Source organism: Lampetra planeri, chromosome 8, assembly GCF_965212315.1.
Source record: "Lampetra planeri chromosome 8, kcLamPlan1.2.h2, whole genome shotgun sequence".
Classification (NCBI taxonomy): domain Eukaryota; kingdom Metazoa; phylum Chordata; class Hyperoartia; order Petromyzontiformes; family Petromyzontidae; genus Lampetra; species Lampetra planeri.
The window spans coordinates 6,797,493-6,817,040 of NC_136114.1; the positions used below are offsets into that span (position 1 = coordinate 6,797,493).

Here is a 19,548-nt window from a genome sequence, read left to right on the forward strand (position 1 = left end):
AGTCATGTTTGCATAGACCACAATACCTGCAGTCATAATGCAAACAAAAACATAACTCTGATAATGTGCACTGTCCTTGAAGTTGATTGGCATTAACCTCAAACAATCAACTTCAAGGACAGTGCATACATTATCAGAGTTATGTTTTTGTTTGCATTATGACTGCAGGTATTGTGGTCTATGCAAACATGACTCCTTGTAAAAAAGGTGTCAGTTTTGTTGCCAGATGGAAGGGTAAAAAACCAATTATCAATCCACCTCGTTTCTTGTTTTTGGAGACACTGTCAAAGAATCGTCCGGTGTCTCTTTGGCGGAGGACTATGCGACGGTCCGGGGGGCAGCTCTCCGTGGCGGTGCAACAGCAGAAGCCGAAGCTGGATGATAGGTCCACGGCTAGGGTCACGGAGAGGTCAGCCACCGTCATCGCCCTGCAGAGCGAACACGCACGCACGCGTACCTCTTACATCTATTGCTCTACACTCGTGGGAATTGATTTGCCGACATAACGGCATTAACCTCAAACAGTTAATAATTGAGACGAGTACATGACGCTGACTTGCGCGGGGGTATAAATGGAACATGTCGATACCAATGCCAGAGCGCGTGTTTGGATTTTAAAACGAGAACAATGACTCATTGCTAGTGGATGGCTTGCCCAAATTCTTTATGCATTTGGATGGAGGAATGAATGGTGGAATGAATGAATGGATAAATGAATAGAAACTTGGAATGAAACTTGAATGGTGCATTATATTTGTTTAACATTTAATCATGTGCCAAGCTGCTTTTGAGAAGTAAAGCATTCCTTGTAGTGAAAATCAAGATAACTCTTTTGGTGGTTAAGCAATGATAACATGCGATTTTTAAGTGAGCATGCATAAGGCTGCTCGTCATATTGCTATGGTTCCGTGGATTCACCAGCTGTCATCTGAACGTATAACATTTCTTTGATTTGTGACTGAAAGTGTTATATGCCAAGTTATTATAAATTTCACTTTTAGTCTGTTCAAATTCATAACAACATTTTGTAAAGCAGAGAAAAAATATACAAAATAAGCAATTCGCCAAACATTTCAAGCAGGGCCTTCCTAAATCAGTCATGACACTCCATGTCATCAATCGTTAGGGGTAAGGCGGTGGTGCCATGGTTAGCGCAGTGTCGGATAAACCCGGCGACCTAAATTAAATCCCAGCCATGGCTAACACCAGTGGCAAGTGATATATCTGAACCGGTCTTTTACACCCCCTTCACCAACCCGCACTGACCAGCGTGGTGAAGTGCGGTTACGAGGAGGCTTTCATCCTACAATGCACCAATACAGGACCGCACATTATCATTACATTATAATTATTATATCAATTACCGTACACAACATGGGAAAGCACAAAGATCCCCCGTATAGCCTTAACAGACTGTAGGAGCAAGTGCTGTTAGCGAGCACCTATAAAGGCCGGCATGGCACACGAGGGGGTGGGGTGGCCAGCACCACGCCCGACCGCCTTTGTCTCCCCAGTGGCGATGTTTACACACCGCACCAGGTACTCATTTGAGGCTGAGTCGACCTAGGGGAGGCCCTGGACCGGTTCAGATAATCGTCACTGGTGTTAGCCGTGAGCGGGAATCGAACCCGGGTCGCCAGGTTCGTAGCGCAGCGCGCTAACCGCTACACCACCGCTCCTCCAGCATGCGCCAAACACCCGGTTGGCGCGGCATGTATGTTGACCTTCTTTCGCACCGTACGTAGCCAGCCTTGCAAATCGGAGGTGCGAATTTCATCATGAATGTGGAATTTCTAATAAGTGATGCATTGTACCGGGGCACATTGATGACTTCAAATCTCATGTCTGCTTTGCGGGCAATGATCCTCCTCGTGTCCCGCTGAACGGTTTTCACATGCTTCGCCAACTCCTCGCACAACCCCGTCGGGTAGCTGATCTCCAGCCAGTCCAGCTCTGTAGAAACACAGCAGGGTACAGCAACCGCTGCTGAGAACGAGTGCAATATGCTAATAGGAGACGGCAGGGCAAACTAGAGGGGCTGGATTTGACCTCAGCCTGCACGGTGTAGCAGAACAGAGAGAGTAAGGTCGGATATTGAAAGAGCTAGTATCAAAGGATTATTTTAAAAAGTTTGGCAAGAGTGAAAGGTAGGATTCAAAGAAAGGACTTATTTTAAAATGAAAACCCTTCGACCATAAAACCGTCTGAAAGCGAAAATCATTATGATTTAACCCAGGAGACAGCACTAACCTTGCACCCCTGCCCATGAAGGGGTAATTACTGATTCACTAACCCATCAATGGCATTGTCCCCCTGAGCCATCCTTTACAACAGCACTGTCTTCTTGGTTCTTTCAGGTAAAGTCACGTAGAAGGGAAATAATAAAATAATAAATATTAAACAATAAAATAAAATTCTCACGACGTTTCGGCCACAACGCAAGCAGCCGTCCTCAGGTGAAGAACAGGGCTGTCGGAAAGACAGCGTCCCAATGAGACCCAGGAGACAGCACCTGAGGACGGCTGCTTGCGTTGTGGCCGAAACGTCGTGAGAATTTTATTTCATTGTTTTATTTTTATTATTTTATTATTTCCCGTCTACGTGACTTCACCGAAAGAACCAAGAAGATGAATCCCTGCAGTCACGAAAGCTTTAAATCGAAATTCAACGGGCAATGTTGAGAGATAGGTCTGTCGGAAAGACAGCGTTCTTCACCTGAGGACGGCTGCTTGCGTTGTGGCCGGAACGTCGTGAGAATTGTATTGTTTTATTTTTATTATTTTATTATTTCCCTTCTACGTGACTTCACCGAAAGAACCAAGAAGATGAATCCCTGCAGTCACGAAAGCTTTAAATCGAAATTTAACAGCACCGTCGGTCACCTTGTTGGTGTTTTGCGGACTCTGCGAGGAGCTGGAGTCTGCTCTGCAGGCCACCCGGCTCCTCGGTGTGCACGGGCAGTGACTCGAGCCGATGCTCGCAGTAGCTGAGCTTGTGCACAAGCGAGCCCTGTGTGAGCACACGTGGAGCACACAATGCAAGGTGATCACGCAGCCCTTCTGCTGCATCCAATGCCACTCCCGCGTGGGAGCTCATCTAAGCTCATGGTGGCTTTGGCTATAACAATAAGTGCTTTAAACATTTTTTTATTGTTTTATATTTGTATTATTTTATTATTTCCCTTCTACGTGACTTTACCGAAAGAACCCAGACTAATAATAGTGCTACTTTAATTTTATATTGCGTCATTCATGCCAACAGCCATCCCACAACGCTGCACATTCATTACCGACTATAATCACCCAGAAATGTCTGTCCGTCCCGCGCGTGACGTCACACCACATGAGGCCCAACCCCCCCCCCCCGCGTGACGTCACACCACATGAGGCCCAACCCCCCCCCCGCGTGACGTCACTCCACGTGAGGCCCACCACCCCCCACTCATTAATATTCATGAGTAGGTGCATTTTTACACTAACGCAGAAGGTCGAGCTGAGTTAAATAATTTATTACGCAAAGTCACTTCAAATATGACGTTTCTTTATAGAAAGTGACGGTGAAAAAATAAATCTACGCAGCACAGTGCTACATCTGTGCGTGACGTCACTGCAAAAGAGCCCCCCCCCCCCCCTTCATTAATATTCATGCGCGCGTGGAAATTTACACTGACGCACAAGAAGGTCGCGCACTCCACGTGCCGCACCTCTCCCCTCATTAATAATCATGAGCGGGTGACGTCACTCCACATGGGGCAACCCCCCCCTCATTAATAATCATGAGCGGGTGACGTCACTCCACATGGGGCAACCCCCCCTCATTAATAATCATGAGCGAGTGACGTCACTCCACATGGGGCAACCCCCCTCATTAATAATCATGAGCGGGTGACGTCACTCCACATGGGGCAACCCCCCCCTCATTAATAATCATGAGCGGGTGACGTCACTCCACATGGGGCAACCCCCCTCATTAATAATCATGAGCGAGTGACGTCACTCCACATGGGGCAACCCCCCTCATTAATAATCATGAGCGAGTGACGTCACTCCACATGGGGCAACCCCCCTCATTAATAATCATGAGCGGTTGACGTCACTCCACATGGGGCAACCCCCCCCTCATTAATAATCATGAGCGGGTGACGTCACTCCACATGGGGCAACCCCCCTCATTAATAATCATGAGCGGGTGACGTCACTCCACATGGGGCAACCCCCCCCTCATTAATAATCATGAGCGGGTGACGTCACTCCACATGGGGCAACCCCCCTCATTAATAATCATGAGCGGGTGACGTCACTCCACATGGGGCAACCCCCCCCTCATTAATAATCATGAGCGGGTGACGTCACTCCACATGGGGCAACCCCCCTCATTAATAATCATGAGCGGGTGACGTCACTCCACATGGGGCAACCCCCCCCTCATTAATAATCATGAGCGGGTGACGTCACTCCACATGGGGCAACCCCCCTCATTAATAATCATGAGCGGGTGACGTCACTCCACATGGGGCAACCCCCCCTCATTAATAATCATGAGCGAGTGACGTCACTCCACATGGGGCAACCCCCCCTCATTAATAATCATGAGCGAGTGACGTCACTCCACATGGGGCAACCCGCCCCTCATTAATAATCATGAGCTCAACAATTTTTCTATTGAATATTTCAGATTTACTGCAATATACACCAGTCCTTGGACGGGCAAAACAAATCTAGTCATATATATAAGGACCAAATCCCATACACACGGTTGTGTACGCACGGCGCAAAAGAAGACCAACCCTACTGGCTACTACCAAGCAAAAAAAATGAATACACAAATTAAGTAATGCCACCAAATTAAAAAGCACAAACATACAAAAACGAAGAAAAGAGTCTACGAGGTCGACGACCACACATCCCAGACCACAGTCCCAACTTCCTAACCAAGCCAGGAAACCTTCACAGGTTTTTGACCCCCCCCCTTATATGACGTCACAAAGCTCTGCCCCCCCCCCAAACAAAAATAAACATGCTTCAAATCGCTTTAAACTATTGTCATTGTAGTGCGTATTTAATGTGGCGCTGCACTCTGATGTTGTAGGAGAAAACAATCATTAAAAAGTCCATTTAATAAAGTAGAACTTGTTGTCTATATTTATTTAAAGTTGCGCATTTTGATGTGACGTCACATTTCTTAACCCCCCCCCCCTCGTCACACATCGTCACAAATGTCTGACCCCGCCCCCCCAGGTGCGTGACGTCATTTTTGGACGGCCCCTTCCTGTTTGTTTTTTTACTCGACCGTGAAGACTACTTATAGTAACAGCTAGGAAGTGGTATGTCTGTGTGTGTGTCTGTACGTATGTACTGGGGAGACAAAATTGGCCAGGGCGTGGGGTTGGCCACACCACCCCCTCGTGTGCCGTGCCAGCTTGAATAGGGGCTCTCTGAGAGCACTTGCCCCAGCACTGTGCATGGAACTATATGGGCGATATTTGTCTTTGTGTGTATGTACACGTACGTGTCCACATACACGTACTTTATACTGGTAGGAACCTCCTGGTTCCACCAGTCCACAGGGGATTATTGTGTCCGTCCGTCCGTCGTGCATCCAAAAATGGGAGGGGTGGGGCTGGGTGGAGAGGGGAGGGTGGGGAGGGGCTGGGTGGGGAGGGAAGGGTGGGGAGGGGCTGGGTGGGGGCTGGGTGGGGCTGGGTGGGGAGGGGCTGGTCACCCCGTGGTGCCCTTATAAAACTCAACGTTTAACCTACTCACGCCGGCTTGCGCCCGCCCTCACAGTCGGGCATATTTGCGGAATACACCACGCCGCCGTTGACCCTGGCCATTGACCGAGCAACCCAACGTTCCTACCAGCTCCCTCCGCAGGAATGTGTTTGTGGGTACATGATTGTGTGTGCGTCTGCGGGGTTCAAGTTCATTTATTAGGTATAGCCCTGTGAGCCATTCGGCTCTTGAATCGGGTGCAACCGCAACAAACAAAAAACAGAAACATGAACAAGAAAACATCTTAAAGTTAATGTGACTAAGTGCAAACAGAAAATTAAAATTGTCAGTAGAGGGCAGTGCAACAATATCCATTGTATCTCCCTGTGCTCCAATGTCTATTATCCCTGCCTTCACCAACCCGCACTGACCAGCGTGGCGAAGTATGGTCAAATCACTCTGACAACCATCACGGTTAAATTTTGATTTAAAGCTTTCGTGACTGCAGGGATTCATCTTCTTGATTCTTTCGGTAAAGTCACGTAGAATTGAAATAAAAAAATAATAAAAATAAAACATAATAAAAAATTCTCACTAAATAATTATTTTATTGTTTAATGTTAATTAGGTTATTTATTATTTTATTTATTATTTTATTATTTCAATTCTACGTGACTTTACCGAAAGAACCAAGAAGAAGAACCCTCACGGTGTGGGGAGGATTGACGGGGCTATTCTCGCACGCGTACACCTGTTGATATGCACGGCTGATTTCGCTCGGAGGAACATTGCGGTCCAGTGAGAGCAGTGATGGACAGCAGGCGAGACACGGGGGCCTCCGTAACGAGACGCTCACCTTGCGGCGGGCCACGGCCACGTTCTGCCTCAGCCTGTACCCGCCCATGAAGAGGAAGCAAAAGTAAGCGCACACGGCCTCAGGGTCAGCCTGTGACAGCAGAATGGAGAGTCAGTCCCTCGGTAAAACGCAGCGAGGTTAATATTGGGGCGTAACAGCGTAAGGAAGATATCTCAATACCAGTGGAGTGGAGAATTACATCCGTGTAAATGTGTTGTCTCGGGTGATGCGTTTATTGCACAACTGAAACATCATGTCCCAGGAAGACTTCAACAATTTTCCCAGGACAGCAGCTACCCCGAATGATCGTGGAAAAACCCAGGACAGTGAGACTAGGCTCTAAGGAAAGCTGTCTCGGGTGTGGACCAATCAACTTCAAGGACAGTGCATATATTATCAGAGTTATGTTTTTTGTTTGCATTATGGCTGCAGGTATTGTGGTCTATGCAAACATGACTCTTTGTAAAAAAAGGTGTCAGTTTTGTTGCCAGATAGAAGGGTAAAAAGACCAATTATCAACCCAGGACAGGTTGCAACCGTAGTGCCCACAGCACTGCTGGCAGAGGGCATCCTGTATTGAGAAGTGGCGAGGTCTCTCATTACACTGGCCAGGTAGTTTTTAGGAGCTCTGAGTTCCCTCACTTTACTTCACCCCAAGCGATCAGTCAAATGGCTTGCGGATAAAACCTGCTGTCAACACTGTGTGTGCATCAATTGTCTTCATGTTACCCAGATTGCCCTTGTTAAGGAATACGAAATAATGTTACATGCATATGTGATGGTGTAAACATGTTATGATCCAACCATAATAACTGGGGTTTTAGAAGTAATGCATTACATGTTAATAATTTATATTCAGCCATATATTCTTTCAAATATGGGGTTAACTGAACATTGTGAACACCACGCACTCTACAAAGTGTGAACGTTTGTATAGAGATAGAGAGAGAAAACGTTCAATGAAGAATTTTGCTGGAGGTCTCGGCCATTTCAATTATTGGACATGTGACAAATCCCAGAGAGAGACTATGCCAAAATACCCTCCAGAGAAGCTCTATAGACCTCCCTCTAGTGGAGGGCCATCCACGATCAGTGCCGTGAGCGAGCAATTTCAGGGCTGCACCTTTAACCTTTTTCCCATTACAGATGGAGAATCGATTGTAGCAGCTTTAGTGCCTAAGAGTAGAGTAATTATGACACAATGACGAGTCACAATTGCAGTTTCAGAAGTCTCACCTCGACCAGGTCTTCGGGGGCAAAAGAAGTGGAGATGTGAAGCATCTCCTCCATTGTCCTCAGAGCCAAGTTCATCGTCCATCTTTGTAACACACCACAAAGACAAAGGTGCTCCATTTCTCCAAAGAGACTGGTGAAGCAAGTATCCCTTAAGTGAGCACTAGCCCACAAAGACTCCCCAATAATCCCTACATGCTCTTGGCTGGGGAGTGATGCTAGCAAGGAGATGTATTGGGGCACATGACAAGGTGGTGTGTCCGTTATTTCCCCAGTACCAATATGCTAATAGTGAATACTTAACTAGGCCCTTATTTTAGTTTAGTTTATGTATTTTTGTTCACCCAGGGTGGGGCCCAGAGATATTTTTTTTAATTTTCTATCACCACTCTCCACACCACATGCACAAACACACACACAACTCACATGCAATGTAAACAGGATTCGTGCATTGCCTTGAGCTTACTAGAGTATATGTGTGTATATTTTTGTGGGGAGCAGTGACGTGACTACATTATCAGCTCAAAGGGTGCGGCAATCGGTCAGGTGGGGCCCCCAATATTTAAGTTTCACACTTTGTGGAAGCCAAACATTACTGCTCTAACTAAAGTAATGAAAATAAAATGTAACCGCGTTTTAAAAAGTTTTTGTTCTTTTACACTGTTGTTAAAAAATGATCTCATGGTGGTTATTAAGGAGGTACCAACTCGTAGCTTTGGCCACCAATGAGTGGGGGGGGGGCAAGGCACCCCCTGCCTGCCCCACGCTCGTTACGCCACTGGTGGGGAGCGATGGTGCAATGGTTTGCACTTTGCACGATGCGCCTGGCAACCGAAGTAAAATTCCTGTTTACTGATTAAATAGGTGGCAAGTGGCACTCAGAAACTTAGTTTGAGTCTCTCTGACCCGCATGAGTGGAGTTACCCCAGCGCGCATATTTCCCTTACCGGTCATTGGGAAGGAGCTCAGTGGGGAGCGTCTCAGGGATGAAGATGTTGACCAGGCCACAGAGCACTGCAGAGTTCAGCAGGTCCTCCATACAAGAGACCAAGAGTCCCTGCCTACCCTCTGCCTCCACCTAAGCACACGCGCACACGTGATTACGGTTTAAACCCTCGCTCGGTTGACGGGATACGTTTGGATGCAACAAGCGGAACGCTGTTTTCCTTCCTCGAGATTAAATATACTGCACATTGCTGGTTCGTTATCGATACCGTACTAAGATCGCAACGCTTAGAAGCTGGATATAAGCACACCCCTTGGGAGCAAGGTCAGCAACACAGACGACGCTGAACAGAAAAACACATTTTTATTTGGGAAACATTTCCCTTTATCCATAAGAGGTTTTTTTGGGGTTAGATCACGTAAATATATAAATGTGTAGTTAAAATCCGCCACCACCCAACACAGCCAATTAGTAAGGTTTGTTACGTAAACAGAACGTGCAAATGTGTTACTAGTACAGCACACCGGTGTGCTGGAGAGCCAAGCCACAACATTTACAACCTGAGTACGACGTTTCGCCAGTAATTGCAACTAGTTTTATCAGGTGACAGCCAGATTTGTGGAAAAGTCCTGTTAAGTTTACGTGACAAACCTTAGCAATTGGCTGCGTCGGGTGGTGGCGGGTTTAACCATACACTTATATATTTACGCGATCTAACCAAAAAAACTGTATTATGGATGATATTGGTCGCGAAAGCCGACGTGTTAAACATTTGCCTTTATCGACAACCATAAAATCCTGTGCACTTTGCTATTATGCCACACGATGGCGCTCTCTGTTAGCAAAAAACAAAAATTGTGCCATTAAAACATCACAAGGGACTTGGGGGATTTATAAATGCGAGGAATGACCTGTAATTAGGAAGAAATACTGTCAAGCTGTTACGATCGGGTAGCTCTGGTGTACGATAAGATACAGCATATGGATCTTTATCAGCCGTTTCTTAAAATGTAATCAAGCCCGTGAAACAATCGACCAATGATGAATACAAACGACTTTTTCTCTCTTTATGCTATGTCGGCTCTTCATCGTTACTAAAGTGAAAATGGAGCATATGTTTTCACCAATATGCAAACTTTAAAAATCTCTATTTCATAATGAATACTTGATTGACATGTCCTGCAACACACCTCTACGTGAAACTGAGATTCAGGCATGCTTGAATCAATCCTGGTGAACTGTTATATGTTACAGATAAGGGTATGGCACATGTTAATGGCTGATACAGGCAATATATCGGCCCTATCTTCATTCAAAATTATATATTACGTAACTCTAAATAATCATAAGCATAATTTTGGAGAATATCAATAGCTAAATATATTCGCAGACATTGGCTCCTTCATATATCCCGCTCCCCACATCAAATGTAAGTATATCTTATGCAATCGGCCGCACGGCCTTCTGGCATTGTATTATTTCATCAACATGGATTCAGCACAAGCAAACTCTGGACTGCTTTATTGTTTTATGGGGGGCATTGTCTGCTTTTTTTTGTTTATATCCTCCATATCGGACGCTGCTAATTATTTTACGTTACGTGAAATGTGTCTAGTGTCTCTGTAGACCTAGTTTGAGAAACACCTTGAGGTGAGCATTGACCATGCTGAGGATGCATTTCTCTGGTGATGGGTAGTGTTCACGGCCTCCCTTGGAAATCTTCTTGTTGTACCTTTTAGCCTCCTCATGACCTACAGACAAAACCACACCGCCTATGAAACCTGACGAGGTTACGACCCCTATTTTTACAATTGGGGGAAATGGATAATTTCTAGCTTGTTTGTCAATCCACTGCCAGACGAAGGCTTCCCCAACGCTGTGTTGGTCACTGGGGCTGTTTGACCATACTTCACCACGCTGGTCAATGCGGGTTGGGTAAGGGGGTACCCTCAAATGGTTCCTGAGTTACAGGAGGATATGTGAAAAGATCAGATTTGTGGACACCTACTGAAGATGCCAGTTACACCATGCACCACAAATAGGTTGCTGCACAAAAAGTAACGCATGGACTGCTTTAAACATGGGAAATGTTTCACTGGGCCTTGGAAGGAAACACATGTATGCAAGAGTAAGAACACTTTACTGCGTGTAAAAAGTTAGATTTTTGTACATCTATAGAAAATGAGAGTTACATGCATTGTGTGGGCAGGCAGTGAATTGATCAGGTTGGGTATGTGACAGTCATATATGCGCCGTTGTACTTTATTCACATTTAATTCAAGCAAGTGCAATCGCCTCATTGACAATGCAATCGAGTGCTGTTCGCCTCATCGACAGGCCACATGCAGGTGTTACCTGGAAATGGCTCAGACTCTGGAGGGACGCTGAAGGAGGTTTTAGGGGAAGAGCCCAGGCTATGTCCTGGCAGGCTTTCAAACCCAGAGGTGCCTCGCAGGAGAGAATTACTCTCTCCGGAGCTCAGCGACCCTAAACTTCTGTTCGTAGCAGGGACTCTGGGTGTCCACTGCATTCCAGACCACAGTATAGGGCAAGAAGGTTCAGGTTAAAAATCGTAGAGTATTCGCATCTCCCCTCAAATGCCAATGAACATTGTTGAAGCTGTGATTGTTGTTTTGTGTGTGAATAATTTTTTGCTTAACTTTTTGTCATTTGACACCAAGTTCATCTGGATTGTGCTGCATTATGTCGTCAGACGAAGTATCCATTCGGATCTCTCGCAACAGCTGTGCGACCGTTCGTGACAGAGAATGGCCCACGGAAGCAGACATCACAGAGCTACCTCTGAGGTCCCTTCAAGTTGCTTCTGGTCCACACACGTATGTATATATGGATGTTGAACTTCTTTCGCACTGTACGTAGCCAACCACATTAATTGTAGGTGCGGGGGAAGGACAAACTAAACACAAAAAGCGGTTTTAAAGAAATCAGTTTTCAATCCAGATTTTAAAGTGCATAGCTCCAGTGGCTTCCTAATATCGGAAGGAAGAGCGTTCCAGAGGGCTGCAGAAGTGCATCCAAAAGCGCGCGATGCAGTAACCGTCTTTAGAAGGCATCACTTTACCATTTGCTCATCATATGAGAGTAACATTTTTATCAGATGCGGCTGCCTGGTTTCAAACCAAGGATTTCATCAACGCAGAGAGCACCTTGAAGGGGATGGAGCAGAGTGCCTCATCGTCATCGAGCTGCAGGTGGCAGGACCTCTCCCACGTGAACCAGATGTCACGTGCCACGAGGTCCCAAAACAAGTCAAACACCTAATAAGCCAGAGAGTTAAGAAAACACGTGTTTCCTGCATTCAGCACGTAGAAAACACCTTGAGATAGCGCACATTCTTGTAAACAATAAAGTGTTCCCTTAAAGGATACATTGGTGGAGGAATTTGCTCAAACTTGTAATTCAGCACTTTGGAGTCAAGGGTTGGTGGGCCATGTAGATTTGTTAAACTTCCAAACCAATTTGGTTGCGATGTGGCCAGGGGTTGGCATAAAGGAAAATGGGCTCACGAACCCAGCTGTGTGAGCCTTATATGCATGGGTTTTCTCCAGGTCATTTGATTTCTTCCTACATGCAAAAAATATCTAATTTCAAGTAATTGACCACATATCCCAATTAAGGATCTTCCTGCAAAAGAGTCTTGTGACTCGGTGAGATTTTACTGGATAAATACATCACGTTATTATTACTTCATTTAACAGGTAAAACAAATCCTAGTATGGGGCCCTCGTTTTGTTTGGAAGTACTAAGGGAGTCCAGGTGAAAACAGTAAATGTTATTTTTCAGAATTTAGGTGAAATTCATCTCAATTTACTTTGACCGGGAGTGGGTAGTGAATGAAACCCAACCATACAGCACTTGCCCACACAGCATGCTGGTGATGAGGACCAAAATTGAAGCCACAGAGCCATCTAACTTAATCCCGAAAACCACAACAGATACAATTTATCAATCGAAAATGCATGTGAAACTTGTAAACAAAAATCACCAGCTGTTTTTTTTTCTTCTAAAAGATAGGAAATAATTCCAAAATCCGCAAGTGGCTACCATACAAATCAAACCGGCTGTGCAACACTCACGTAAGCCACTATACGTGACCACAGTCTAACAATGTACGGCTCACATGTTCGTTGCTGCCCAGGGCAAACATGCGCGCGTCTATCGAAGTGTCGGCTGCCACCACCCCGGCCCGCTTGAGTTCCTCCACAAACCAACGGGCCCGCGTCTCCTTCTGCTGCTCTGTAAGCCCATCCAGGCCCTGCAACCTCTGCGGCGCATGACCAGCCAGGCCTGCACATAAAACGCAAGCAAGGGCAGCACGCAATTAATTCATCTCGGACATGAGACATGCGGTAATGTTAAGCCAAGTGAAAGTAATTCAGATATAGACCGTGGTTAACATGTGTCGGTATACGACATACGGGCACTGCTCAGAACACCAAACATGTATATTGGCACTTTTAAATCCTTTATATTAAGTTCGCCTGCTTGCTTGCGTGCTTGCTTGCTTGCTTGCATGCTTGCTTGCTTGCTTACGACCGTGCAAATCTTTCGGTCGTTTTTTAACCCACTTCCCATGATCCAATCGAGCTGACATTTTCCACACAGACTCGTTGTGCGAGACAATGTTCGTGAAAACAAAATTCTCAAAATTTTACACTTTTTAGGCAAAAAAAATGTATTTTACATATATTCAAATAGAACACATTCATGGCTTTGGCTGAACGTCAGAGTGTAAGAGCCCAGAGCGTAACCCCTCCACAGGCCGTGGCGGAGTAGCGCAGTTGGTAGCGCCCTCGCTTCCCATGCCAAAGGTCGCGGGGCCGATCCCCGCGTCCTCCACAGGCGAATATATATTTTAATCCTTTATATTAAGTTCGCTGCCACGCATATAAAGGATTTATAGTGAAAAACTTTGTTTTTACGGGTTATACTTATTAAGAACTGTTCCTCTACTACGATGTTTATGTGGAGGGGAACGGCAATACAAATAGGTGTCATGCTGGGACTTCTACATTAAAATTTTGACCACTGGATCTAGATTAATAAAAACATAGCCCAATGTCAACACACTGTTGGATCAAGGCTCCCCCACGCCACATCAGTCATGGGGGTTGTTTGACCATACTTTACCATAGTGGTCAGTGCGGATTGGTGAAGGGGGGCACCATTGGATGGTTCAGATATTTCTCACCACCGGTGTTAGCCCTGGACGGTAGTTCAACTCAGGTGGCCGGGTTCACAGCGCAGGGCGCAAACCAGTGGTCTACCGCTCAACCTCAAGATATATACTGTACACACATGACCTTTATTTATGGGCAGGTAAGGGCTCATTGAGACCAGAAGTTTATCTTTCAAGGGAGATCTGGGCTTAAATAAATATAGTACAACAAAGCAGAAACAAACCGTTAAATTACTTTAAAATTTTTTTACAATAGATGTATTATGTCGTCCATGGTGCAATTATTAAAAAAAATGTACATCAACGTACAATTTGGATTTTGGTGACGGAAAACAATTGTTTCACCTCCTTTACGGCAATGTATGTGTGTTGAACTTCTTTTGCACCGTACGTCGCCGACCGTGCTAATCGGAGGTGCGGCAGGAGGACAACAAACTAAACACAAAATAACGTTCTAAAGAAATGAGTTCTCAATCTAGATTCTAAAACGCATAGCTCCAGTGCTAATGACAATTATGGCAAACGTAAACCCTTCGCTGTGCCAAGAGAAGGCGTCGGGAATGGGGGGGGGGTCAGGTGGCCTTAAATCCATGGGGGGGCCTCTGTAAGGACCAATGGGACCTCAAAGGAGGCCTTGTGCCTCATCATTTGCAGCCATGTTTAAAACTGAAGTGAGATAGAATCCATTATAAATTAGATTCAAACTTCAAGGAGGGATGCGGTAAATAAGTTGCCTGCAGCAGCAGTTTCAGCCGTCAGGAAAATCTACGGATACAGTTTGGAGACCATGGAACTACGCGGGATACCAATTTACTATGAAGGTATATTACGGGAAACACTTGAAGATGTACAGCTCGTGCAGGCAAAGATTAGCAATAGATTTACCCATTCCTAGCATCGCAAATCATCAAACAAAAACACTGAATGTCTCTCAGACCTGGCTTTTGGAGAGTTGTTACAGCAGATAGTGATTGCAATTGATATGCGCGAACAGTATTCCTGCCAGATACGGCTCAATAGAGCTGAATTCACTGGCCTAACGTAGACGTTCATACTTGATTAATATAAACTGTAATCTCGCTGCCTGCTTCAGATGATGTTGCACAGCTTTTACACTCAGTGACAGCTATAATCTGCATCTCACTGAAGAATGTAATAGCCGTACTGGCCTTCAGCAGCGGATTGAGTAACGGTCTGGAAGTATGTACATTATGATATACACTCTTAATATCTACAGCACAGTATATGTTTAAGATCATTCTGTAAATAAAATTACCCAACTCAGGTGTATCAGCGTTGAAGCATGTAACAGTATATCATCATACCAAGGTCATGTCTAATTCCGGCAGAATGGTGGTGCAGTGGTTCACACACTCATATCCTATGAACCCAACGACTCCGGGTTTCATTCCTGACGAGTGATATCCGGTCCTGGGACGCCTCTGCCATATTATTTCACATACAGCATAATGTTACTTCAATAAAAAAAATATATAAAGTACTCAATTGGAATATATTTATGGTAATCATAGCCTACTGCTGCAACTAGCTTGGCAGGACTCTGCTGAACAAGTCATGGGACTCAATTAAGCTTTCCTGGGTAACCACGAAAAATGTAAATATGTACTAGAAATACAGGATTTCTTACTCGTACTAGGTTGCGGTTACACGAACATTTACAACATTTAAATCACTTCACCCACACAGTTGATTCAGGGGAGCGCAAGTACACAAAACCTGCTCATATTGAACCGCATTTGTATATGTTTTGTGTGTGTTATGTCATCTAAGGGACCCTGCCGTGCCCTAAGCTCTAAGGGGCTAATCTGTCAAATGTTTTGATTTATTCATGAGTTTCTGAAGTGCCTGGCAAAAGATTGAGTTCAATGGTGTTGGTGAACACCGTGTGAACAACCGCATTATTGCATGCCTTGCGCGTGCGTGTGTTACACATATAATTAAGTACAAATATAATGAACAGACCTTTGTAAATCCACTGTATTGAAGGCCTCCCCATGCCCTGTCCATCATGGGGGTTGTATGACCATTCTTCACCACGCTGGTAATTTGGAGTTGACTAAGGAGGGCCCAGGTCGGTTCAAATATCACTCACTATTGATGTTAGCTGTGGTCTTGAAACGACCCTAAGTAGCAGGTTTCACAGAGCAGCGCTCTAACAACTAAGCCACAACTCCACCGAATAATACCCTAGTCTAGAATGCTGCCTCTCATGTATAGTATGTATGTTGAACTTATTTCGCAACGTACGTAGTCACCCGTGCTAATTGGAGGTGCGGGGGAAGGACAACAAACGGAACACAAAAATCAGTTCTAAAGAAAGGAGTTTTCAGTCGGACCTGCAACGTCTCAACTCAGGACTCAGCCCACCTTCAACATTTTTATCAAGTCAAATGTTGACGATACAGTATTTACTAAAAGACAATGCATAAATTACCAGAGTGTTGTTTTTTGTTTGCATTTGACTGCAGGTATTGTGGTTAATGTAGACATGATTCCTTGCAAAAGGTGTCAGTTTTGTTGCCAGAAAAAAGGGGAAAAACCCTATTAGTATATTTTGGTACTGGCAAAAGAGGTCCCATGATGATACAGTATTTAACACGTGGCAGTTTTTTACCTTTATATACAGGGTGCTTCAAAAATGTTTAACACTTACAAGGGACTATCGTTTTTACTGGAAAAAGAACGGTTAATGCACTGTAACATGATAACAAATTAATGTTAATAGCTTCAAAAAGTCAAATAGTTTCCACTTGTTCGCCATCATTGTCAACACGTGCCTGGAATCTTATCCAGGTGGTCTCCAGAGGCCGGAGGCACATTTCTCGTGGTATTGTTGCAAATTCTCAGAAGTGTTAAAAAAACATTTTAAGCACCTTGTATGTGCATCAAACTAGAGCAAAAGGCGGCATGCTAAACAAATGCGGGCCATGCCACGACTCGTAATTTGTGTCCAATTCACATTCGTTTCGAGTTTAACATTAACTGTGTCGTGCCTCCCCGACGTTCTGGGTTGCACCCCATACTCAGGAGCAGAGCTCGGAGGTTGGTCCCAGTGAAGAGCTCAGCGAGCACGTTGGAGACATAGCAACCAGATGCCTCCATGCGCAGGTTGGCCCAGGCGGTGTATCCGCGAATCCTCGTGGACAGAGACATCTCCTCGCCGCCTGCCAGGTGGAGGGACATGGATGAAATGAGACCGACACGCCAAGTGCGGCACACCGAGGATCTGTCACTTGTACGACGGTCATTGCCAGAGCCTGACTCGTGGTCTCATTGTCAGCATGTTTATTTTTCGCTGGAGGAATCCGATGAGCTATAAAGCTCTTGTTTTGTTTTACAGATGTCCATTCGGGGCGGGTCAGAACGTTACAGCAACAGACAAAACAAAAACACGATATGAGTGCAAAGTGTAGGAAAGGTCAGCAAATCACACAAAAAAACTCAACTATATTTCATTTTATAAAGTAAAACCCACTGAGCTATTAGCCGCTTTTTCAGAAGCGACCTGGCCACAAACAATGTGGCAATGTATCGCAGCCAAAATAATCTAAGCGCATGTTTCTAAATGTGGAGGGAAAACCCTGGAGGACCCGGAGAAAGAAAAAAAATCCACGAAAAATCCCCATATACAGGTGTCAGGGTCGGGATCGAACCCTCAGACCTCATGCATACCAGGCGAGCCTGTAACAATATGGGGAAGCTAACCACTCATCAACGGAACGAGCCAAACATTCCGATGCAGGACCCTTCGGAAAAGAAAAACACATTCCTGCGGAGGGAGCTGGTAGGAACGTTGGGTTGCTCGGTCAATGGCCAGGGTCAACGGCGGCGTGGTGTATTCCGCAAATATGCCCGACTGTGAGGGCGGGCACAAGCCGGCGTGAGTAGGTTGAACGTTGAGTTTTATAAGGGCACCACGGGGTGACCAGCCCCTCCCCACCCAGCCCCACCCAGCCCCTCCCCACCCTCCCCTCCCCACCCAGCCCCACCCTCCCCACCCAGCTCCTCCCTCCCCACCCAGCCCCTCCCTGCACGACGGACACAATAATCCCCTGTGGACTGGTGTAACCAGATTCCTACCAGTAAAAGTGTTTAGATCTCAATGTGGCTTTCCTGAGTATAGAACACGGTGATTAGTATTAAAATTAATATATAGTGCTGAATATTATTATATTTGCACTGCGCTGGAATTGGGACTCCTAAAAGGAGTTATGAACCCTGAATTAAATGATGACGTCACCCTGCTGCTCTATTTAAGACCGTAAGCAGGTGGAGGGCTTCACTATTCTGGCAAATTGCCCGATGATGCTGGATGTAATTACCAGCGAAACGTCGTACTACTCAAAAATTGTAAATGTTGTGGATTCACTCTCAATACACCGGTGGGCTATAGTAGTGAACTATTTGTCTTTTGTCAACGTGACTCTTTTTTAAATCCTTTATATTAAGTTCACTTGCTTGCTTGCGCGCTTACGACCGTGCAAATCTTTCGGTCGTTTTTTAACCCACTTCCCGTGATCCAATCGAGCTGACATTTTGCACACAGACTCGTTGTGCGTGACAATTTATTTTCGTGAAAATTTTTTTCCAAAGTTTTCTACTTTTTAGGGAATTTTTTTTTTCATATTTTATTTAAAATACCAATGTGATAAAAATGAAACTCTTACTCAAGAAAAACAGAAATTAATAATAAAATAAAACCGATGCCACGCATATAAAATATTTATAGTGAAAAACTTTGTTTTTACGGGTTAATTTTTTTACAGATTGGCCGTGTCGGGTGGTGGAGGGTTACGACACATTTATAAATAACGCAATCTAACTCAAAAATGTTTAATATAAGCCCGAACCCTAACAATCCTAACCCTCACCCTAAACTGCTTTTTGTGTTTAGTTTGTTGTCCTTCCCCCCGCACCACCGATTGGCACGGTTGGCCACGTAGGGAGCGAAAGAAGTTCAACATGCGCACGTATAAAAAGCAGCTTGTGTAACGACGCACAAATGCACCGATTAATACTGGTAGGAACCTCCTGGGGAGGGGAGAATGGGGAGGGGCTGGGTGGGGAGGGAGGGTGGGGAGGTGAGGGGCTGGGTGGGTGGGGAGGGGTTGGGTAGGGATGGGAGGGTGGGGAGGGGCTGGGTGGGGAGGGTGGGGAGGGGCTGGGTGGGGAAGGTGGGGCTGGGTTGGGAGGGGAGGGTGGGGAGGGGCTGGGTGGGGAGGGGCTGGGTGGGTGGGGAGGGGCTGGGTGGGGTGGGGAGGGGCTGGGTGGGGAGGGTGGGGCTGGATGGGGAGGGTGGGGCTGGGTGGGGAGGGGAGAATGGGGAGGGGCTGGGTGGGGAGGGAGGGTGGGGAGGGGCTGGGTGGGTGGGGAGGGGCTGGGTGGGGAGGGTGGAGCTGGGTGGGAGGGGTGGGGCTGCGTGGGGAGGGGCTGGTCACCCCGTGGTGCCCTTATAAAACTCAACGTTTAACCTACTCACACCGGCTTGTGCCCACCCTCACAGTCGGGCATATTTGCGGAATACACCACGCCGCCGCTGACCCTGGCTAGGCCTCGGCAAGGTAAGGTAAAAGTTAAACGG

The 19,548-nt window shown here is 45.9% G+C and overlaps 1 protein-coding gene across 1 annotated transcript in view; it reads right to left on the minus strand.

Annotated features, from left to right (window-relative positions):
* LOC144720238 (uncharacterized) overlaps positions 1–19,548 on the minus strand; it is a 99,563-nt gene that overhangs the window by 78,028 nt on the left and 1,987 nt on the right. The window contains exons 2-12 of the mRNA XM_078596796.1: positions 16,991–17,131; positions 12,888–13,054; positions 11,914–12,024; positions 11,102–11,270; positions 10,391–10,497; positions 8,748–8,878; positions 7,804–7,885; positions 6,568–6,657; positions 2,883–3,009; positions 1,815–1,953; positions 259–428 (exon numbers count right to left, since the gene is read on the minus strand). Of these exons, the coding sequence (XP_078452922.1) occupies positions 259–428; positions 1,815–1,953; positions 2,883–3,009; positions 6,568–6,657; positions 7,804–7,885; positions 8,748–8,878; positions 10,391–10,497; positions 11,102–11,270; positions 11,914–12,024; positions 12,888–13,054; positions 16,991–17,120 (1,423 nt within the window). The 5' untranslated portion in view covers positions 17,121–17,131. The remainder of the gene's footprint in view (positions 1–258; positions 429–1,814; positions 1,954–2,882; positions 3,010–6,567; positions 6,658–7,803; positions 7,886–8,747; positions 8,879–10,390; positions 10,498–11,101; positions 11,271–11,913; positions 12,025–12,887; positions 13,055–16,990; positions 17,132–19,548) is intronic.